The sequence below is a fragment of the Gambusia affinis genome, linkage group LG10 (assembly GCF_019740435.1).
Source record: "Gambusia affinis linkage group LG10, SWU_Gaff_1.0, whole genome shotgun sequence".
Lineage (NCBI taxonomy): Eukaryota > Metazoa > Chordata > Actinopteri > Cyprinodontiformes > Poeciliidae > Gambusia > Gambusia affinis.
This window is the reverse complement of record NC_057877.1, coordinates 11,845,423-11,870,284: the sequence shown is the minus strand read 5'-3', so window position 1 is coordinate 11,870,284 and position 24,862 is coordinate 11,845,423. Positions and strand designations below refer to the sequence as shown.

General features: G+C 38.8%; 1 protein-coding gene across 1 annotated transcript in view; it reads left to right on the top strand.

The window, feature by feature from the left end:
- Nucleotides 1-24,862, top strand: part of LOC122838224 (zinc finger protein GLIS1) — an 88,247-nt gene that overhangs the window by 54,711 nt on the left and 8,674 nt on the right. Inside the window, exons 5-8 of the mRNA XM_044128694.1 lie at nucleotides 7,650-7,811; nucleotides 10,656-10,766; nucleotides 17,040-17,181; nucleotides 20,530-20,704. Coding sequence (XP_043984629.1) covers nucleotides 7,650-7,811; nucleotides 10,656-10,766; nucleotides 17,040-17,181; nucleotides 20,530-20,704 — 590 coding nt within the window. The remainder of the gene's footprint in view (nucleotides 1-7,649; nucleotides 7,812-10,655; nucleotides 10,767-17,039; nucleotides 17,182-20,529; nucleotides 20,705-24,862) is intronic.

Genomic DNA, 24,862 nt, shown 5'->3' with positions numbered 1-24,862 from the left:
ATTTTTTGGCACAAAGAAGAGGTTATTTTTGCATTTATCTATTTATTTGTTTATTTATGTTTTGCAAAAGTCACTTTTGGCAAAATAAATGACTTAGGACGTTATTTTAGGAAGGTGACGATTTGAATTAGTGCTGAAAGAAACGATTATATAGCAGCATGTACTTTTGCTTTGTGCACTGTAAATTTCACACAACTGCTGAGTCAATTTAGGTGGCGTCAGAGTTCATAAGAGGAAGAAAAAACCGAAATATCACCAAGATATATAAATAGAAATAGATTGGAAATAGAAAAATATGACTTTATAGAAATAACAGTTTCATGTATGTTTACTCATCAACTCCACTTTTACTTTACCCATCTGGTTTAGTTTAGCCATCTGTAAAATATGCCTACTTTTTTCAAGAAGTAGATATAAAATGAAATTTCAAATCAAACCATGTCTGTGTGATCAGAGGGAGAGTTGGATTTCTTCTAAAACAGCAAATTACTAAACTGTGTAATTGTGTTTGTTTTTTTTACTTGAGAATGTAACAATACGTTCCTTTTTCCCATAATGTGGTGAACCTGTAAGCCCCAGGTAGCCCATTTGAAAGAAAATTACATTTTAGCTCTGTAGTTTGATGCAGGGCTGCACAGGTGTACGCTATTTTGGACAGGGGTTCTGGCCAGTCTGAATCATATATGGTGAAGTGGTTCCATAAACCCTCAGCATGTTGCTACCACTTTGACAAGTCTTTGCTGCAGAAACGCAAGGTTAAGATCCATCACTGCACTTCCTCCTCAATCATCTACTCACAGCCTCTGGGAAGAAAAAAAAAACAGCTCAGCTGGGTCATTATGTGAGCCCCATTTAGTCATCATAGGACTGCTTCCTGTTGTGCCATCAACATAGTTTTTAATTTGACCAAAAAACTGTTCAGGCCTGAGTGCAAAAAGGCCGTTAGCAGCAATTTCTTTGGTCATTTAAATGACTACTTCCTCCTACCAATTTATCGGTTGAGTTCCTGCACCGTGTGCATCTGGACAACACTCCTTTCCTGTTTTCATCAACCTTTTTTTTTTTCTTTTCTTTTTTTCTTTTTTTGGAGAATTGTGATCGTCCTTACTCACAAATAACAAAGATTGGTAACAGAAGAAAATAGGCTCCATAAATGTGGGAAACAATTGTGTTTAAAGTAATTCCTTCCTTTTTGACGTATCAAAATAATACGCCCAATAATATTTTTGTTTCTAATTAAAAGCGTGTCTGCAGCAGACAAGGCTGGCTGCTTGAAGGTCTTGATGTGGAGTGGAAATCAAATGATATGTGTAAACTATGTAATGCGAATGTTTTACCTAAGCTGCTTTTAATATTACATCCTAACAAAGTGCATGAGAAACTCGTCTCTCCTTAGCTCGTCTCGGATCATATGGATATAATTTCATTCATTTACGTTTTTCTGCACTTTTCTGTGGTTGCCACAGGGCATTTGGAAGCAGGAAGATTAAACACACATGTTCTTCTCATCTGTAGCTGGGGCACTGTGCTGCACCTCCTCCCTTCTGTACAGATCCTGAAGTGTTGGTGGTTTTCCTCTTGATAAACCAACTCTTTCCTCCAAACCCTTTTTTTTATTTTATTTTTTTATTTTTTTACTTAAACTGTTATACATCCTAATTTAACCTGTGGCAGTTTATATATTGTTAGCGGATTGAAAGCCAACAATTTGGTGGTAAAGAAGGAAATACAAATTAAAAGCCCAAATAAACACTGAAATTCAAAGACAATGCAGTACAAGCACTAAATATCCACTGAAAACTGGGAAAGAGAGCCAAACATTTTAAAATTAAAGAAAATAAGAGAACAGTAATATATTCTATTACTCCTCTCAAATTAATAAAAGCTTAACGCAGTTCTTCGGTGTCAACAGCCATTTATTGTGGACACGTTTTACAAAGTCCCCAAAAATGCCGTCAGAACTAAAAACAAAGGTAACACAAACCCAAATTAATTCACAATAAATGGCGTATGTAGATAAATAAAAAGATACAAATAAACAAACTGTACCTCATTAGCCGCATTGACTCCAGAGGAATAAACTTAGCTCAAGTGATCAGCTTCTTCAGCTTGAAGCCCATGTGGCTCCAAGTGCACCAGCCAATGTTTTCCCGGGCAACACATGGTCCGCGGAACAAAATAAAAGGTCCCCCCCACACTTGAATGTACACTAAACTGAACGCAATGAGTATAAACACAAATCCACCGGGCACCATTACACATTCAAACTTAATGTTTTATATTAAATAAAATTTAACTACTGCCACTTTAAACCAAATAACAAAAAACAACAAGCCAGATGCAGTTGCCTTGACAGCAGCTACATATTCACAATGACGTTGTGGGGATACAGTCTCCCAGGAAGTCTGGGCCTCCCTTCTGAAGCTGGTTCCCCCGCGACCCGACCCCCGATAAGTGGAAGAAAATGGATGGATGAATGGATGATTGAAAACTTTTCTATTTCTGTGTTGCTTTCCTGTAAAGAGTCTAGGTTTTTATGATAAGCTTAGAGAATGTATTTTCTCTGTCTCAGACCTTTAGAACATGAGTGATTGTTACTTCATTGCAAATCAAGATACCCCTTCGAATAATTGATTGTAGTTGGTCAGATCTCTTTGCCAGCTTTCAGACTGAGGATGACTGTCACATTGAAACACTGTGAAATCTGCAGCCATTAACTGTGTTTTCCCTGTATGTCATTATTGAACAACCTAAACTAATAATATCATTGCTGCAGTCTTTGACACTTTTTATCTGCTAACTATTTTGCTAATTAATTAGCCAGCTCTGATCAGCTGCATAACACACTTTATCCATTAAAGCAGAGATTCAATAACAGAGGTTGTTGTTGGTTTATTAAGATAAAACTGTCAGAATTGCAAATTAAATGTTTTGTATCATCCAGTTATTACACACTGTTATCTACACAGTATGTGTTCTGTTTTTTTAAAATCAAGTTTGATAACATTCTTAATTTATTTTGTACTAAAAGTCAGAATTTCTGAGATCCAAGAAAAAAATCCACTTAAAAGGCTCTTGAAGTTATGATTCAGATTCAGGCACTTGGAGGAGGCAGAGGAGCTTGATTTTTTTTTCACAGATTTTTTCACAACTTTATGTTGTAAAAATAAATTAGCACTTCAGTGAAAGAATCCTGCTGGCTTCTCAACTTGAAAGTTTATTCAGCTGGTTGTGGATCCTTTCCCAAATCTAAGTTCTGTCTTCCAGCATCAAGGGGACACAGAAATATATTCATGTTGAAGGGGACACCAAGTGAGTACCTTAAATCTGTTGCAACCGGCAAGTAGAAAGAGAACATTTTGGAACCTTAAATGAAAATAAAAACAAATGTATTCAATGATAGTAGCAACCACTTCACTGCGCAAATATTACTTTTCGACAGATGAGCCTCTTTAAATCTTCTGATCCTCTTCGTGTTAATATGTCTTCTTGCGTCACTCATTTAGACTTTAAATCGGATTTTTGTTAAACATGTCAGCAGCTGTATTCCACCCAGCAGCCGTCCACAACGGCTGGTTTGTTCCCATCAGCCGCAGCTCCAGCAGGTTGCTAATGAGCCGCTGCCTGCGAGCAGAGTCCTACACTGCTGCCTTTTAGTCCTGACACTGTTTGGTCTTTTCCCTGCCAGTCAAGAGTAATTTCCCATGAAGGCCTGAAAAGCGTGACGCACCACCTCTGTTCTGAATGCAGAGTCCATAATCTGTCTGTTGTGATCAGCCGCTTGTCCCGGGTTTTTAACCCTGGCTCATGCTCCCTTCAGCCACGTCGAGACCCCGCTGTCATCCCCAATGTTTACCGAGCCGCTGAGCGACCCACTCAGGTCTGAGGACGGTGTCAAATGGGGCTGAAAGCCCTCAAGAGTGCCAGTGCCACTCCCCTCGTGTGGCTGCCTTCTGGTTTACCCTGGACCGAGGGTTTTCAGAGAGGAAAACTAAACATGTTTAAAGCAATTAATGTGATTAGCACAGTTTAAACTGTTTTTATAGGTAATATCAAAGGTAAAACTAGTCATTCGTCAAACACCAACTCTGTTTATACCACTTTCAAACGTGTGGTGCTTTCTATGCAGTTTAGATTTGAGTCAGCTTCTTATGAATGGTGTACCACCTTACTGACAGTTTATGCTTCTCAATGTACACATGTTATCTTAAGAGGCTTTTATCATCATTATAGCTGTAACTTTGATAAGTGTAGTCGGGTGAAGAAAAAAAAACCAAAACACATAACTGTCTTGGCTAACAAAATGGGACCACATATGGTTCGGCCTGACGGAGACTCTTATTGCACACTCTTTTTTTTCTTCTCATTACCAGCAGGAGTGGCGTATTTCATTTTACCAGCACTGTAATACAGCAAATCTCCAAAATGAAGTTGACAGTCAGCACACTTTCTGAAAGAAGTAATTTAAACCAGCAGATTGGCTGAATTAAAATGGTTTACTTTAGCATAGATTTATTTTTCTGCTGAGTTTCTGGGTAACGTCTATCCCTAAAGATGCTGGTGCCTTATGAGGTTTTTTGTTTTACTCGCCAGGAAAACTTCACGCTTGGATTGTCTCTCTACAAATCATATCCTCAGATCAATAATACGCTTTACGTGAGCAACATGGTTTTCCTCCACAGACCTCTAACTGATTTATCCTCAAATTTGTTTCAGTGAAACAAATTTCCATGAATATGGAATTTTGGTGAACTAAATTTGAGCTTGGTTTGTTTTCCAAAACTTAATTCTCAGCCTCATAGTCTACTACCAGATATATCATACGATGCCTTGCAAAAATATGTATGAAAATTTTTTTTTCACTTTGTTGCATTATAAGTAAAAACGTCTTAGTTTCAGCACGGACTTGTATAAAACTGTGAGGTTCAAGGAAAATTATACATTGTTTTATATATGTTTTACAAGTACAAAAGTACTAAATGCTGGGGCGATGCCTTCCTAGCAGCGAGGGAAAACTGATGAAAGCTAATGGGAAGATGGATGGTAAAAAAATCCCAACTTTTTGACCAATAAAGACTGAATGACAAACCTAAACACAACCAGAGCTAAAGTAGGAAAACAAATGTTCCTCACAGATGAGGAATCTGACTTTCTATTTTCAAGAGAAGAATGGACAAACACTGCTAGTGAATTATTGACTAAATTAATTAGTCAATAATTTGTCAATGTAGCTTGACAAATTATTGAGTAAGGGGCTGAAGGCTAATTCTTGGCACATTTTTCATATTTTTGAAATTCCCTGACAGACCAGCATTTTGTGTTTGTCTATGAGATCAGATCCCACACTCATATTCAAACTATTTTTTGCTTTACTGTGCAGACTTGCCTTTTGAGCTCCACATTTTTGCTTTTATGTACTCATTAATATGCACTTAGATTATGCATCTGGCTTAGCTGCAGATGTGAATTGCACTCTGAGGACTTGTGTTCTTTTGCAGCAAAATGTCAAGCCCTGGCAACATTAACGTCCAACAGGACTTGGACAGGATATAAAAATTTCAAGCTTATTTCTGTTTGGAAGCACTAACAAGTCCTCATACTGTACTGTGTTTGGGTATATTAATGCTTGTTTGAGTAAAACTAGCCTTAAAAAGTTATTTGCATGCACCTTTTTTTTGTTTTTTCTTTGGCGTGGGGAGGTGAAAGCCTCGTTTTGATCATCTTGAATGAAAGTTTTGTTTCCAAACTTATTAACTCAGAAATCTTACAAACTCTTTGTGGAGCTGTGTGACACACTGCTTGGTTTGGACAGATTAAGACTCTCTTACTGAGCCACGTCGCTGCATTCAGAAACCCACAAATGAGCGCCGTCACCTAAGACGGTTCTACCATGACAGGCTTGGGTTTCGTCTTTCTTAACTGGAGCCTTGGTGAATAGAAGGCCCAACCTGCGCTGCCTGAGTGAAAGAAGGAGGCCGGGGATGAGTGTTGAGCTAAGAGAGAGCTGGAGTGCTGCTGCTCTGTCCTCAGCTGCAACCTGACCTGTTGTCAGTCGGCCTAACTAAAGGTCAGGCGAGAATGGACGAAAAAGACGTGAGCTTTAGCAGCAAGATGTCAACTTCACATTTACTGAGTTCAGCCCAACAAGGCATTTTTAATGTTGGCCTGATGGATGCTGTACTTTGTGCTTCATTTTTGTCATATGAAATAGAACATCTTTACAGTTATATTTATTTTATTTATGTGTTCTACACAGAATATTAAAACTCTGTTGTTTCTATCTTTATAAAGTAACACTGGTGGTACAACAAGCTGATGTCAGTTGTCAAGATATTTGATCAGATACTCACTGCAGTCGGGTATTTACCTTTAAAAGACCAATAGAGATTTCTCCCCTCATTTTCACATGATAATTGTCAATATTTTCCAATAGACAAATTCATCTTTAGAGGGATAACAAAAGCTGACCAATGCCGGTATTTACTCAGTAAATGGATTTACATATGCATATTATTATAGTAATCAATAAGTGTCCATTTTTTTTCATGTCAGTGATTATAACCTACAGCTGATGACACCAAAAGTTCAGTTTCTTAGAAAACGCAAACATTTCAATACAGAAATGTTATGTTTATAGTCTCTCAGGTCGAGAGGGTGGAAGTTCACAGAGTGCTGTGTCCAAGGTGTAGCAAAAGGTGCTCAAGCAACAGGGATAATCAGATTTTTGAGAGGATTGTGCAGCAAAGCCCATTCAAGTGTTTGGAGATTCACAATGTGAGGACAGCAGTTGAAGTCGGTGCTTAAAGAGCCAACGTTAAGTTTATACATTTTGGTTTTTGTGCTCAGGAGCAGGTTGTCCGCAGGAGTGGACACATTTGTAAATCCCCGAACTCAAGAATAAAAACACAAAAGATTTTTTTTGTTCTTTTAGAATTCATGCGTCAGAGGGTTAATTTAGTAAGAGGCTCCTGTACGTCTCAAAAGTTATATTAAGTGGGCCCTCCTGTGTTATTTCCACCTAAAAACTTTATCACTCCTAACATGACACTCCCCGTAGAGAGTCTTGACAGCGAAAGCTACTTTCACCCTCCACAATTTGTTTTTGTTTGTTACATTTTCCATTTTCTTTACGAGCCCCGAAGTGGATACGTGAGACGTCTCATGAATGATTCACACGTTAACAAATCTGTGGTGCTCATTGGGTGAGTGCTTGGGATCGAATGAGCCAAGCAGGGTCAGATATGAGCTTGTTTACAGTCACTGTCACTTGTCAGTAATGGACTATACACTGCAGAATACTTATCTCCCGCTATGCATTACGGCAACATAAATGACACCGTACTGTATGGCGTGCTCCAGTTTCCCTTGCAATTAACATGACAGGCTGGGCTGGGAGCGCAGGTGCTCAGTGGTTTTCACAAAGAGTCTTGGATTGGCAGATGCTTTCAAAAGATGTGGAAAGAAGGGCTCACAGTTGCACCTCCAGTCTTCTTTAATCAGTCAATATGTCTTGTAGAATGAACACTATCCTTATTAGAAGCTCCAAAATAAGTAAAATGGAGGGGTGACTTATTTCCGAATCATTCAGGCACATGTTTTGTTTCCCTCCGTTTTCTCTTTGTAAGCGGTCTCTCCTCCTCCTCCCACAGTTTGAGGGCTGTAACAAAGCGTTTTCTCGTCTGGAGAACTTGAAGATCCACCTGAGGAGCCACACGGGCGAGAAGCCGTACCTCTGCCAGCACCCTGGCTGCCAGAAGGCATTCAGCAACTCTAGCGACCGAGCCAAGCACCAGCGCACTCACCTGGACACGGTCAGAAAATATTCTTAAATCCACGTTTGACCTGCTGAAAAGTCACCTGGGTGGTCCGTTTCTTTCACAAACTGAAAAGTCGTGTGCAGTCGCCCAGATACAGGCTCCTTTTGTCTGTCTGTGAAACTCAAGCTGAATTAGGTCATATTAAAAAGTCAAAAGATTATTTGTGGTGTAAATAGCAATAAATATTCTCAGAGTATGTGTTTGCAGGATGATTAAACTTTGGTCATTTAATTTTACGACATTCAAAATCTACTGCCAAGCTTCTCTGCCTATTTCTACATTTTGACAGAGTGTAATTTCTCATAAATCAATGAGACTGTGGGACATTTCTCACTCCCTACTTCAGTAAAGACATGCTGCAGGTCCTTTTAATAATCATCACCATTAGCACAGGCTGCGGCTCCCACTGAAGAGGACTTGGATTCAGGATGCTAGCTAAAACAGAGGTCTGCTTGTTTCTTCAGAGCATACAGTATGGAAGTGGAACGGTTGAGTCATTCATCGCTGCCACCCATTAGGTGGCTGTACCGCCACCAACTTATAGCTCACTTGACCGGCATTCTCATGCCAACATAGCCATGGAGTAAATTAGCTGCTTTGCCTCCACTATATTTCTGGTATATTTGTTTTTCCTCCGTATAAGATGAATGGCCCATTCGTTTTCTCTGTGTTTTACATAACATAAAAACATTGCAGGTTTTTATCACACTTTTGCAAAGATATTTTTAGTTGAAAAATAAATAAATAAATAAAATGTTCTAACTAATACACAACATGCACTAATCCAGTGGAATAGGCTTAAATTTCAGAGTCAGATTGGAGTTGGAATGCAACTTAGACTTGTCATCCAAGCAGCGTCATCATGTAGACTATGGTGCACTGCACATTAGGCACAAAGTGACCAATATAGCAACCTGATCGCTAGCTATGGCTTTATATTAATGGTCACTTTGATTTAAATTTAAACGTTAAATTGATTTGGGTTGATGCACTTAAAATATCACCCAGAAAATTCAGCCATTGAAGGCATTCAGCAGGTCAAGGTGGGCTGCTCTTCATCAGTGCAGACAGACCTTCAGCATAGTGGAGCTTGATGTCACTTTATTATTGGAAGTCCAAACAGCCTGGTTTAGCTGGACATCCAACAATGCTGCAGCATCAGATGCACAAAATAGTGCAAATCATTTTCTCATTGCTACTCTGTGAAATAAAATGAAATGTGAGGTAGTTGAACAATCGTGTGATGGGGATATAGAAGAATTAAAATCAACAGGGAATGATTTTCGCTTTTCAAACGAAATGCATTTATGTTGTACAGAAACAGTCTTATTGTTGTGGAGGGCGTCAGCTCACCCTTCATTTGCATTTTAATGCTAAAATAAAATGCAGGAAAGATTTTTATTAGTCATCAGTACATGTTTATTTTGCAAGTTTTGCCGCTCCCACTTTTTTCCTATTAAATCATTCAGAGCTCTCAAGGAAAAAGAAAAATTAATGCTGACTTTTTTTTTTTAATTAGTTGTAGATTTTCTTCCACCACCCACATTTTCCCAATTGACCAAATGATACTGCTAACAGATGGACCCAGATGCCGATGACTTCACACCAGCTCACGTCTAAAGTCATCACTGAGCTTGCTGCAGCCAAAAGCGCGTCATTCTCATGCTATATTGACTCTTACCTTTCTCAAAATTTGTACTGGGTTATTTACTCTACTCGTGTTTCTGCACTCTAAATGAAGTGTAACTTGGCTTCATAAACATCAAAGTGAAGTTGAATGGAACTGCTAGAGGCAGAGCTAATTACAGTTTTCCCACTTTGCCTTTAAAATGACAAAAAAGGAAATTTGAGTATAAATTCTGTGTTATTGTGACTTTTATTTTTACAGGCCGCCTCTAAAATGATTCACTAAACCTGAACCGAATTTAAGGTGCTATTTTTGCGTCCTTATCAATCACGTTTGAAAGCAGGCGCAAGCAAAAATGTCTGTGGCAAACAGGAGATTCAGTAGGAGACATCGCTAGTCAATGATTTGCAACATTTAAAAACTATAAAACTATTTTCCTTCTACAGCTTCTCTGCTCTAGTGACACTTACCATGAGAACAACCGGCAGCACATGCAAAATCATCACTTAAATAGAGTCCAAGGCCAATTTATTGCACGCTTTTTTTTTTTTGTGTTTGTTTTTCTTTTCTTTTTTTTTTTTTTTCTTTTTGCTTATGCTGTTTAGCATTGCTTATTTGGTATCTTTTACCTAAAACACCATAGCTTCAGCTTGACAAAACTCTCCATTGATCAATAAAATATGTTATGGAAATGTTTCCAGAGCTTTCTCTTTTTTGCTAATTAAGTTAATTATCCACAGCGGATCATCTCCTGACACACCCACTGGAGCTTTTACAACTTTAAATGTGTGTACATTACTGTTTTTGTAATATCACTAGTGTGATCTGGGACAGAATGGATTTGCAACGTCAGAGTGAGAGGAAAGAGAACCGGGGAAAATGTGCATACATATGGCTGCAAGTGAAGTTTAAAGGAGGATTTTCTTGTGTTAAAATCTCCTCACCTGATGATCTTTTCTTTTCATTCTGTTTCTTTGCCTTCTTCTTTCTCCAACTTGTGTGTCTGTCTCAGCTAAAAGGTAGGACTCTACATTTTCTCTAACAAATTTCATTTTTACTATTTTAATGTATTTCTAGAATTTCAGTTCTTAAATTTTCCTTTAGCTTTCTTTCCTTTTTACCTATATATTTATGTTTTAAACACAATATATCTAAATGTGTAAGATTTGGAAAAATATCGTGATGTTAAATATTTTTTTCTGTCCCTTTAGAAACCATATGCATGTCAGATCTCGGGCTGCACCAAGCGCTACACGGATCCCAGTTCGCTACGCAAACACGTCAAAATCCACTCAGCCAAAGAGCAGCAGGTGCATAAGAAGGTAAGAGACTTTCATTGCGGGTAAACCAGGACAAGCATGTATATCCGAGTAGTGAGATGGAATCATGTACTTCATCCCAAAATTATTCCTCTGCCCATTTAGATTTAAAATTATATTAATTTAACCAAGAAGTTGTATTCTAGTAGGAAATTAGACAGGCATCTCTCAAAAGATAATTGCATAATTGGAAAGAAGTATAAATGTTGTTCAAAGGGATCATTAGTTTTATTTACATTTCATTCAATGCCATGTCAAAAATTATTAATAACATTTGCATTAATTGGGGGGAAAATCTGTTTTGACATCACCAAAATGAAAACATTATTGCAATTGCTTACAACCATCTTACATGTTTCACTGGTATTTCAGTGTTTTGTCTTGGTAATGAGCTTTTTCAGATTTTGCTCACTATCTGGGCTACTCCAAAACATTGATAATATTCCCATTCGGGATGTGCTGTGGTGGCTCAGGGGTTAAGCACAACCCACATAAGGAGGTCTTAGTCCTCAACGCGGCTGTCGCAGGTTCAATTCCTGGCCTGGTGACCTTTGCCGCATGTCTTCCCCCTTCTCTCATTACCCACTTCCCTGTCAATTAACTATCAAATAAAGGCCACTAGAGCTAATAAAACCTTTAAAAATAATAATAATATTCCCATTCCCTAGAAATGTGTTTGTAAAATTAAGGGATTGTTTTAAAGCTAAATCTTTCAGGGTTGCAAATAATTTTGAACTAAACTATGTAGTGTATTGCATTTTGCAAAACCTGATTCAGAGTCTATTATTTGTAAACACAACACACCTAATTTTGTTGTGCAGTCTTTTCAAGAAAATGCACAATAATTAATCAAACGTGGCTTCTACAAAGAGTGAAATGTTGTTGGTGCAATTAGAGAGAAAGTTATCACATACTGATTTGATAGTCGATGGATTTTATATTTATTTTTACCATAAACCTGAATATGCTTTGACAATGGCAAAGCTAATTACTGTAAAGATTTCCAACATTTTCGATGAGCCATTAAACAAAGCAGGCTATATACACAAAGCTCATTTGTAACATTAATAAAAATGATCTCATAGGTTAGGGTTAGGAATCGTGGCTTCATGATGCAGTCATCCGATCACCAGATGAGAGGAATTTGCTTTCTTGTGGTTTGAAAGTCATCAAAGTTTATACGAGCAAATTTCCTGTGAGTTGTCACATGCAGTTTAAATAAAGTGGAAATAGTCACTTCTTTATGGCCTCTTTGATTTGAGAATCTAGCTGACGTGGTCGGGTTGCTGCAGGCTTAGTGGTAATCCTGTAAATCCTCCACATAGAAACTCTTACTCATTCAGGCTTTCTGGCTACCTGGAAGACCAAAGCCCTTTGAACCAGGTGACTCAGTCAGAGTGGACGACTCGATCTAGGAAGCCTCTGGTCGTTTTGTGATGTTATGAGAACATAAAATGCCATTGGATTACCAGGTTTATTTTAGCGGCATTCCAATCAGGCTTTTACGTCCCTGATAGAAAATGTCAGGAATTTATTGACAGTGTCCGAATCTGTTGCAATACTAAAATTACTCAAATAATTACCACATGGGTGGCTTTAAATTTTTAGTTAAATAAACACTCTACATATCTGTAGTATTGTGTATATTCACACTTTAGTGATATTCACATCTCCATTTCTCTTGACAACCACAGATATTTTGTTCCAACCTGAGTTAACATACTAATGCTTATTTTGTTTGTTTCTACACACATGGAGTGGTAAGCTAACATTAGCATACATATGCTCGGTTTCAGAATTACTTCTTGATAATTTGGCTCTCAGTGTACTCTAATTAATTATGTCCAGACAACACTTCAGCTCCAGCTGTCTCTCTTGTCTCCCTTTTATTTCTTCGAAAGCAGAAGTAAATTAAAGTCTGCGTTGGTGAATTTTTTTGCTATTGTTGCAACTTTCATGGATGTGTTAGTGACTCTATATAAGCTATAAAGTGTGGTTTCTGTATGAGAGTGATTAATTATAGATTTAGTTCTACAAAAGCCCGATGGTGGTCTCTCTCTCTCTCTCTCTCCCACACTTAGTCACTTACAAGACCTCCAGAGGGAGGAGTTACAGCTCAGCGTCTGCCGATTTAATGGCCCTATGGTGATGTTTTGAGCTCAAATGCTTTCCCCAGATGAACATTAAGTGAAATAATTTATTTAAAAAATGTTTCAAATTAGACCAATTATTGATCTTAGTTTTTAAAATTCTGATACAACTTCTGTTTCATGGAAATGTTAAATGACATATGTATATATATATTCTTTGAATCAAATCAGACCTTGACATTGTCCCCTCTTGTAGTTATTTTGGATTTCAGTCGGAGTTTCTCCCTTTAGAGCAGAAGTCCTCATATTCAGGCCTCAGGGGTTGGTGTCCTGCAACTCTAATGGTCCCACACACATGAATCAAATGGCTGATTTACCTCTACAGTCAAATTCTGATTATGACCTCGTATCTAAAAGTTGCAGGACACCAGTCCTCAAGGCCTGGAGTTGAAAACTCCTGCTTTAGAGTAAGACCAGAAAAACAGAAAAGTTTCACAGAAAATTATATTTCTGTGAATCTAATTTTCACAGTTAGAGGCAGAAAGTCTGTAGTAAAGTTGTAGAAACATCTCACAAACAGACCAATAGAGAAAAGTGCAAAGCAAAGACAAGTCTGGAAAGTTTGCTGCTATATAGACAAAGTGGTGTCTGAACATGAATAAAATCATAATTTTGTGATTTTAACTATGCATTTGAAGTTGAAGAACAACTGTACAAGTTTCCATCTATTGTACTTTTTTCAACGTACACAACCTCAAATATGTGCACATTCCACAGATAATGTTTGAAAAATTTTTACAAAACAATTTATAAAGAAACTATGTACCTGTTTGACATAAAAAGGGGCCTGGCATAATTGTGTTTCAATATTTGGTAGTTCCTCTTTTTAGAATTTGCATAGATCACTTAAATTGGTTTGTTTCCAGGCAAAGAAACTTTTGAACATAGTCGACAGACTTCCAGTGTGTTTAAGGTTGTGAGTGGTCATCCAGATGCTAAATGGAATAAAAAGGTTGGACATCCCCAATGGGATCATTGCCCTTTAACACACAATTTTGTCCAAGTTTCATCCACAAGATGAAGTTGACACTACCTCTAAATGCATGACAGTTGCTCAACTACTTATTTAGGTAAAGCTCCTAAATTTTGGAGCCGGGCCTCGTTTCTTAATTGTCTCACTGCACTGATATAAAATTAGCTTCACTGTGGACAGTGGTGTCGCAGCATCTTCTTGCTTAGCCTTGAGCCTTGGTGGTTTCTGGCCTGTTCTTAAACACCATCACTGTGGAGGTTTTGCATAAACCAGCCAGAGAGAGATGTAGAAGAGTTCCAAAATATAATCTTAATTTATTACAAAAAATGTCTAAAAATAATTCAAAAATGACAAATTGGGCTCAAACTGAGGTCAACATAACAAAGTTTAACTCAGGTGGAAACACAACAAACTCGAGCACAAACTGACCTAACAAACAAGACATGAGGGAAACTTAAATAGTGGCTGATCAGACCACTAACACACACAAGGGGGTAACTAAACACACAAGAACCTAAAAAATACTGGTCAGAATATTATTAAATCTGTAAATTAAATAAATATCAGATTTAAACTAGCTTTCAAAAAGAAAAAACATTAAATAAATGGTCAAAATAAACTATAAGCCAAATGTCCCCTTCCCCTGGTGAACAAATGGAACGGCCCGCTGAGGAAGTTTGACTGCCATGACTGCTCCTCAAACAGCTGGAGCTCATCTGCAATTTCCAGGAGCAGGTCCAGAGGAAACTGGTAACTCAAAAGGAAGAAATTAATTGTTTGCCTTTAACAAAAAATACAAAGAACTGACAAATAAAGTTAACTAAATGTGTGCATGCCAAATAGTTAACTAAAAAGTCAGACTAATGAAAACAATTTCAAAGATAAAAATCTAAACTAATCACTAATTAATATGTAAAGTAACATTAAGGAAGAACAGAAAACCATTACTGACTCTGTCTCTGTGTGACAGCAGGGACAGCTGTCACAATCACCAATTTCCATCCATCTTTGGCAGAGAATTTGGGTCAGATATTTGAACTTTGGACAGAGTTGGATATTCCAACAAGACACACACGGATCCAAACTAGTCAAGGAAGGCTTTGTGAATGACCACCCAAATGAATGAATTGTTCTTAAAAGTCATGGTCAGACCAGGAAACCAACTTAAGTGCAGTCCACAAATTCTGATGAAATGTTGACGCACTTGGTCCTTTTTAGATGGGCTTTTTCTATGGGTTGTCTATGGAAATAATTTCCCCTCTCTGTAGAGCAGGTTGAGCACGTTTCATCGCGTTTATGTTCAGAAAGTCCTTTCTTTCCCTGCCTGGAAGTGGCTAAATAACAGAGAGAAAGAGCTCATTGTTGTGGAGAGGGTTGGATAGTGGCAGGCTGGATGATGTGTTCCTCTGCTTTACGTCGTAAAAGGGGAAACACATGTGTGCTTGTAGCGTTGTTAATAAGCTGTAGTGCAGAATGCCCCAGCGGCCCAGATGTTATGGACAAATGTCAAACAAACGCTCTTACTCCACTGTTGGAGTTGGCCCAGAAAAGCAAACTGTTGAGAGTGTCGCTGTGGAGAAAACAGAGCCTCAATTACACGTGATGAATGCTTTGCAGGACACTCATAATAATCCCCAGGAGGACCCATGTGTACACATTTACTGACACAGAGAATGAAACCAAACATGGAGGATGCCAGCTGTAAAACTGTTAAGATAAACCATATTTAAAATGTTATGAAATCTCTTATGGGAACACCAAAAATCTAACAAAAAGCAGATATAAAATTACTGCCCACTTGGCTCCATGTCGATGGTTTCTGTCGGATAAACACGTCATTTAGAGTAGAGGTCTTAATGATGCAGATAAAGGATGCTTCCAACCTCAAAATCAAAATGTGGAACTGATTTTTGTAGTGGAGCAGAAACTGGAGTTAACAGTAGACAATGATGAGACTTGATTGTTTAAAAAACTTTTCTTTTCTTTTTTTTTTTTTTACTGAAATTGCTTCACAAACTTTATTATATCTGCCCACCTGAAAGATTTTGCTCCAGCATGGGTTGAAAACTATTTTTAGTTACATCAAAATTACAAAATAGTTAGAGAAGAGCTTTCTAATAAAACGACACAAGTTAGGTTGAAGTTATCATATTTTTCATTCAACACCGCATGTTGATACAGATAATGGTAGTCAGCTGATGCACAGTTCTGTGTCTTCCAAAGCTTCCCAGGTGTATGTTCTCATATCTGTTTTGTATGCAATGCAGTAGGAATACACATGGCTATAAGTCAATTCTGCTCCACACGTCTCGTACCGCAGCAAGCTTTTTTTGGACAATTCTACAGTTTGGGAGTTGCCACTTAAATGCCATAAATACCACACTTCTTCAAAAACGAATGATGCTTTGGTGTCACAGGAAGATGGAAAAGTGATGTTGCTTAATTTCATGCTATGCTGTGCAATCTGCAGCGATGAAGATTTTTATATCACAGGATCCCAAATGCTTGAAGTTTTCTGATTAGTTCAGTTAACAGTTGTTTGACCTCTTGGGGGCAGCAATAGACTTTCCAACCGTCACCACGAATATACTGTGTTCTGTACCCACATTTAACACCCTTCTTCCCAGTAATCACACACTATTGAAAATGGGTTTGCATCATAAACAGAAGACTTTGTGTACAGGGCAGGGAGGAATTAATCATAAACATCTCTTCAATTATTCACACTTATACCCATGTAAAACGTGTTTTTAGATACAGTAAAATACGAAGGCAAAATAAGACAAAAGCAGAATTAAAGCAGCTAATTTTGTGTTACATTGAGTACTGTGATAACATTTTCTGCTGTGATGTGTTTTCAGTAACCACAGTTAAGGTAAGCAATGAAAGATAACAAAAACACATCTGTGGTTAAAGCCCAGATCAATTACCCGTAAATAGTCAAGGACGTCAAGAATAAAGGAAATTGCCTTTCCTTTTTCTTTTCAATACGGACAACACAAATTTATTTTCTACATCAATCATCGACATTGACAACACAATCTCATTCTGGAGAAACTAAAGAGGTTTTTTAAAAGAATGCGTAACCTTTAATTTGTGAAATATGATATAATCTCTATTATTTCTGTAATCATTCCCTGTTGTGTTCCTCAGCTGCGGCCCTGCCCACACCTGGAGCAGGATGTCCTTAGTGACTGTCTCTCCATGCAGCAGCTGCAGAGCTCCAGCTCCTCGCATCAGATCTACAACGGCAAAGATGTTCGTTCCCCTGCACTCTGTCCAGACATCTTCACAGGTACACAGATGGCAGAGTAACACCTTGGCTGTGAAGGCATTAACTCATGCTAAGGAAACAAATCCCTGATTATTTGTTGCTTTTAATGAAGCATTTTAAAATGATCAATTACTTAAATGTTGCAACACTTTTTATTGTCCCGTTCTAGTTAGAAGATGCGCCATCATTTGAGATGGTTAAACACGCTTTTTCTTTATCTTCCTGTCGTCTGAACTGAGAAAAAGAAGTTTATTTACAGAAGCTTTTGATGGAGGCCAACAAGAACAGACATCAGGTCACTTTTCCATCTCCCTGTTGCTGTATTTTTACTTGTTTCCCGCATTGTGATTGATCCCAACCAGTCAGCTGTATGATGAGGGGTCCATTTCTGTGGAGAATGCAATGAATGTTGAAATATGGGGTTCCAAAATAAATCAGCCTCTGAGAGGAAAACAGAGTTGCTCTGTATTTGTGCCACAGAGTACTCAATGTCTTTGTTTATAACTGCATTCAATCTTTCTTCTTCCTGATGTTTGACTAAAATCTGCAGAGCTTAAACTGATTGTTGAAGGTTCTCCAAATTCAGACTTCAATAACTGGGCAGCCAAGGCACTAACATTCTGTTCTGCGTTTGCAGAGTTTGACGAACAATTGACAGCTTCTTCAAATTGCAACCATCCTCACTTCCTCTACAGCCACTCAATTTAGACAGATGTTTTTTAAGTGCCTGCCATACAATGTCTAGTCCGGGACAACATGCAATCCTTGTCAAAGACTAAAACTTGATCCCCCAACTGAATGTTTTATAGTCTCGTCAACTTCTTGCCATGAATGAAAACATTCTTTCATTTCTTCCAATTAAATCAAATGTTTGTGGCCAGTTGACCTGCAACAGTGACACTGGCGCTAATGAAGACTAATGATAGCAGCTCATTTCAATGAATTTTATAGCACAACACAAATGGCTGTATAATTGTAAAATGAAAACAAAATAAAATACTCTTTAGAAATGTTTGAAAAGTATGAAGGGTTTGGAATCAGCTGCTTGATTTGTAAAATGCTTACAGTTCTTTTGATTGCTTACACATTATTCCCGATCAACAGTTGAGCATTTACACCGTGCTTAAGTCTTACAGAGAAAATGTTGCAACCTCACAGTCTAGCTTGACTTGTGTTTCATTGCAGTCATGTTATCCTTGCTGCTTGTCATGTAGTGCAAAAGACTGCAAACAGGTAGGCATGTAAGGTCTTTAAATGTCCATTTTTCTGCTTGACATATTTGGCTCCCATTAAAAGCGAACATCACAGTGGACTGAGTGAGCAAGAGAAATAAATGGATTACAGCAATCTAGGAGACACCAAAGAGATGCCCCACAGCTTCCGTTTATGGACACATTTGTCCCTGTTTTCTGCTTGTGGTTCGTTCAGGCTCCCTGTTGTTTTCGGTTATTGCTGCTGGATCTGCTCTGACATCAGTGAACGCTCAACTTTTCCCTGAATGTCAAACAGAGTCTTGGCTCTTAAACTGCTCCTTTCCGTCGTCTTTAGGTTGATGCTGCTTGTTCTCATGCTTTAACAGGTTTAAAGGCCTCCAAGGGGCTTCCTTGTAAGCAAGCACCAAATTAGGCACTACTTAGCGCAGCAAAGATGTTGCAGCCTTGTGGTTTGGATTGAGGATTCCAATTTACACGAGTTTCACTTTGTTTGATGGCTTATAGGAAGCATGAAAGAAATGGGGCAGGGTTGGCAGGTATCCAGTCATTAACATTTGCAGGGCAGAAAGTGAGTCATGGTTCCAGTAAGAGTTAAACGTGCTTTCCTGTTAGCTGATTATAAGTCTGCACCTATTTACATGTCTACAGTGAGGCTTACGAGAAACCCCTCTGTGCTTTATAGGGGATGATTATGGTGTTCCCTGATATACCTGCGTCGACTTATCAGAGCTGCGAACAGAGGTTGACATATTCTGATTGTATAGCTGGAGGGACTTGGATCTATGTATTTTATTGGGCTGACATGATTGTGAAATGTGAGGAAAGGTATTCATGGATTTTTTTTATGAATCTGCAAAGTGTGGCATGCATATTTTCTAAGGCCCCTTTACTTTGATACTCTGAAATAAAATTAAATGCAACATTCCCTTCGATACTCATGTTTTTAGTGATAAAACTTTGGTAATTAGAGATTTTATTTGTCTAATCTTTTGCCCGTGTGAAAGCAATTGATGAATCTACTGGTAAAAACGTTTAAGGTGTGTGACTTATTATTAATGAATCATGTGTAGTATCAGATCGGTCTGCAAAAACCAAGAGCGTTTTTTTTTTGTTCTTCCCCACATCTTCTCCTTTGCTCCAATTTCTGTTGCAATTTAACTGTTCCAGACAGTTACTGCTCACTTACTGACTGCCATGAAAGAAATCAGAGTAGATTTACAGTCAGAGGAGAGAAAGAGTTGATCAAGTTGATTCAATGCTAACTAGATTTGTTGTCAGGAATGGGAAGTTCTGGGCCGAATGGGCCTCCAGAGGAACACTTCTTCTAAGTGGATGATATTGAACCGCTGGAAAATTATTGTTTTTGAAAGCTTAGAAGCAGCGGAGCAGATTTGTAGGAACAATTGTGCGCGTAAATCTTAGACGTATGCGCAAAGCGGTAAGAAATGAAAAGCAATTTTGGAGAAAATATGCTCAGACACAAATGGCCAAAACCTGATGGTTCCAGCTTCTCTGTTTTATCCTTTAAACTCAACACCTTTGGGCTTAAAATTTCTAGCCAGAGCAAACAAGAAGATTTCAAGATGTCACCTTGGGATTTTGAAACTGGGCAAGAGTCGTTTATGGGAGAAAAATATCAAGAGAAATTTGATATTGACAGTTTAAAGCTTGTAGAATGATTTGCACTTAACAACACTTTTCCTCTTGAAATAGAAGAAAAGCTGGCACCATGCAGCCTGAGTGTGAAATAATGGTTCCCCGTAACACTACTGTGCCAAAACCTATAAATTAAATAACCTTAAAACAGCGCGTTTCTAAATGAAACATTTTGACATTTTCGTTTGGTAACTTTTACAAAGTTCTACTTTTCATGCTCACTGTTCGAACATATGTTCTAATTTAGCCGATTATTGGATAATAAGAAAAAGCGGAACCAGGCCAAGTCCCTGTGGCAGCACAAACAATGTACCTTAAATTACAAACAGCACAAACAAAGAACATTTTCTTCTACAGAGCACAGTGATTGGATGGAGGTTGTCAAAACAAAACCCTGTTACCATGAAATGGCTTTTAATTTGCTCAAAGGAAAAGACTGTGCGCAGAACCCTTGAGTTTATCTGGCACGTTTACTGAATTAGCTTTGTTTGTCTTTCAGGCCTGTACGCTGGCTCCAGCAACCCCCATCAGAGCGCCTCGGTGGAGCTCCTCTCCCATGCCCCCAACCCTGCCTCCGTCACAGACCTGCCCTCCCGACAGCACCGGCTGGATCGGGACCTGGGCAGCCCTCATCACCTGTCCCCTCTGGCATCCGTGGATGGCGCAAGGGACGGGTGAGTCCTCGCCCCGTCACGTCCCGCTGGATGCGAAACAAACAGCTTGTAGATGTAGAAAATGCGTCACACTCGCTCAATATGGGTCACTGTAAGGGATTAGAGAATTATAAATGTGTCATCGGGGTGGAAAGCACAAACATTAATCTGTTAAAAAATTGAGCTTGTCCTGAAAGATGAGGGGAAAAAAAAGACATAATCTCATCAGAATCTTGTCATATGACCAAAACTGACTCACTTTCCATGTACTAAAACCTAATTACATTGCAAAAAAAAAAAAAAGTCAAATTGAGTCATACCTTTGAACATACATGCAGGCAACATCAGAAAAGAAACCTACTTTGTCATAGACAGTCCAAGATTGCATGAAGTCCAGATCATTTCATGTAGCGACACACTTCCTGAAAACCTCATCGCCCACCGGATAACTCCGTTTTATTCAACGGAAGTCGTGTTACGGTTCAATAGTGAAGCGACAACTAATAGTCCAACTCAATTTGTTTTGCTTGATGCCATTTCTATGTGAAATTGACTTTGAGTTTTCTAGAAAGTTATGCTATTCCCCCCTCAAAACTTACCTGAACTGTTGCCTTGATTCTTTCCTTGAATCTCCCAAAGCAGCCATGGCTGAGTGGTTTCCCCCACAAAGCGTCACCTATTTCCACACACAGCTTCTTCTTGCCTCCCCTATTGAGCTCCTCCAGACTAGCAGAAGTGATTAGCAAACACCTGGTGAAAAGCAAGGCTGCTGTACAGCTCATTGTACAAACTACTTCTGAGTCCAACCTTCCTAGAAATTGTTTAGTCATGCTTGAGGTATACACATTTTTTTAATAACTAAAGGTCACATAGTTACTTGGCTGTGACATAACCAAGCAATAGCATAACTTGATTACAGCAAGCTCTGCTAAGTTATAAGTTCCAACTTGCTTTAAGGTAGTAAAACACTGCCTGTAATAACTGTTTTCTCTTGCACACAGTGTGATGTCGCCTCTGCTCCTATTCTAAATACTTAATGGCTGCTCACAGCAGCAAGGATTAAAAACATTTTAATTTTAATGCTACATCTAATCTGCATATAACTAATTACAAATTGACAAAATGGAGCCAAAGCTCAAACACGCGTAGTAGAACTCAATATATTTTAAAATTGACTAGATTTCAAATTCTTAAAATGACCATTAACGTGCATACCACTGGTGCAGTTGTCCACTGTGTGCCTTTAAATCCTTTTGGGTCACAAAGACCTATTTTGCCCTGAACCTGCTCTGTAGTTTGTGTCCGCAATAGTTTATTACACAACAGCTTTGCATCTTTTGTGAGGTTATCTGCCTGCAAATAGCCTCAAAGATACGTAGGGCCAGCAACACTTTGTAAAGTCCCTCCATCGCTACGCTTTTCGCCCTCTGCTTCCTTTGTCTTTCACATATTACTCATCCTGAATCCAGGCTGAAACTTCTTGGATCACGTTGGGCCAAAGCCTCGTGGTCCTGCTGAGACAACCGCTTGGCTTTCGTCCTGGAAACAAAGTGCATAACCTCTAAGAACACCCCTCATGGGAAGAGGGGTAGCTCTGGTCACCACAAGGTCAGCGTTGACGCACGACCAGCTCTGTTTTTTGTGGCGGACACAGTTTATGGTTGCATGAGAGTGAACTGTCGAGCACTGTGACGTATCATCTGGTTTTTCCTCAGCAGCTTCTCTCTGGATTATCCTGCCAAGGGGTGCATATTGTTCTGTTCTCCTGCAGGTATTCATCTTCATTTGGCTATAATGCTGCTATCCATCAGTCTCAGTTAAATGACATTAAATAAAACAATAACTTTCATTTTATTACGGTATCGCAAAAGGTGATGGGTCTTTCTCATTGCCTAAAATAGAACAATACCTTTTTGTTTCTAAAAAGGTATTGAAATATTTCTATACATACAAGCCACTTTATTAGGTACACCTGTTTAATTGCTGATAAACACAACTAAGCAATCAGCCAGCCAATCACAAGGCAGTATGTTGAGTTACTGACAAGATGACTGGCAGAAGTCCAAACTAAGCATCAGAATAGACATGATTTAATTAACTGTTAGTGGTATGCAGGCTGGTCTGAGTATTTCAGAAACTGTTGACCTTCTTGGATTTACAGCCACAGATTTAATATCTCTTAGGTCAACAGAACTGCAAAAACGAGAAAATACCCAGTTGTTGTGGAATTAAATGTTTTCTTCCTGTCAGAGGAGAATGGGTTGACTTGTTCAAGATGATAAAAAGGCAAATAACTGCACATTATAACAAATGCATGTCAAATACTATCTGTCATTTCACAGCACACCCTAAAGCAGATAACACTAGGTGTGTAAACAACATGAGAGCATGGATTCACCCGGCTTAGGCTGGTGGAAGCAGTTTTATGGTGCATCAGATATTTTCTTAACACACTTTTGAGCCCCTTAGAACGTATTGAGTATTTTGAAACACCACAACCTACCTGATTATTGCTGCTTCCCATGTCTTTATCTTCATCGTAACCACAGTGTGTCCATCTTCAAGATCATCTCAAACTGGTTCCTTGAACATGACAACTAGTGCACTGTAATTTAATGGCCTCATCTGTCCAGCTCTCAATCCAATAGAGCATATTTGGGATGTGGACGAACAGGAGATTCACAGCATACATGTGCTGCTGATAAATCTGCAGCATCTTTGTGATGCCATCGTGTAACTAAGGACCATAATCTCTGAGGAAACCTTTCCAAACCTTGTTGCATTTTTCCCACAACATATTAGGGCGGTTCCGAAGACAAAAGAAGGCCCATTCCAGAAGTAAAAAGTGTACCTAATAAAGTGAACAATAACTGTATGTATTATTATAGTTGTAGCTGGAATTATTACTCCAGCTTTGATTCAGATCATCTGTTCTGCTTTACATTACGCAGATAATACAAAAAACCTGCAGAAGTCCAACTATGATGCAAAAGGATGCTCCTCCCTCCTTTCTCTTGTACCTGTTTTGCTCAGCATGTTTCCTATTAGAGATGATGATTTCCCCAGAGAGCAGAGTAATGGAGCCCGGGTGTTGTCAGAGAGCTGAGCGTGAACTGCACAAAGAAACCAGAGAGAAAACTTTTTTTTTTTCAAAAATATTGGGAAACGCTGGGTTCGGGTCGTAAAATATCTTGCAAAAGACATTGCTTCACAAATCCATTGTTTCTTTAACTCAAGCGATCCACACTTTGAGTGTCTCAGGTTCGATCTGTTTCTTCCATGTGTATTGTTTTTCACTTACACGTGTGTAGTTGCATGTGGAAGGTGAGTTTTACATGTAGTTGTCCAGGAAGCGCTGAAGACCGCTTGCGATTGGGGGCTACAGCAGACCTTTTGGCATCCAGTACAACCATCATGGTGAGGCAGGCGTGGCGTAAAACTTGGAACAGCCTGGAAGCATCTAGAAGGTGGTGTGTTGTTTCAAGCTTTGAAAGTAGGAGGAGAACGCTGTCAAAATTACGCTGCGGTTTCTGCAGCTCTTTTCTCAACAGCATGCACAATTACCATCGCGAGGACAGTGAGAAGGACCTGAGTAAGAGGATACTGAGTTACACAGGAGGGGTGACATATTGGATTTGAGACTTTGGTTTTGTTGTTTTGGGTTTCTTGATGAGGAACATGTGATCATGGTCATGTTTGTGTGGGAGAATCCCCCTTTATTCTTATGTTTAACCTAAATCCCCCAAATATGTAATCTAACTTGTTCACTTAAATCTTGGTGTCTGTTTTTTATTGTGCACATATTTCAGATGTGCTGACAAGATTGCAGCAATTTCCACATTACCAGATTCAGTCAAATCTAGATACTTAACCCAGAACACACACACACACACACGCTATGTCATTCTTATCTCATGATCACACAGCATGGATGGTGGGCGGGTTGAGGGGTTGAAAAGCGAGCGACCTGCACAAGACGTCTACTTACATTTGTCAGAAGATGGAACATTGATGTACATATAAAGCCTCGGGTATTCGGCCTGCTGCCAAGGTCCACATCAGCCCCGGCACTTGTTTTTCCCAAAAGGTTTTTGGAGGACATTAAACATTTTGAGAAAATTATCTAACTTAACCTGCCTCTTGTGTGGCAGCCTCTGACCTCCTGGTTAAATGTGTTTA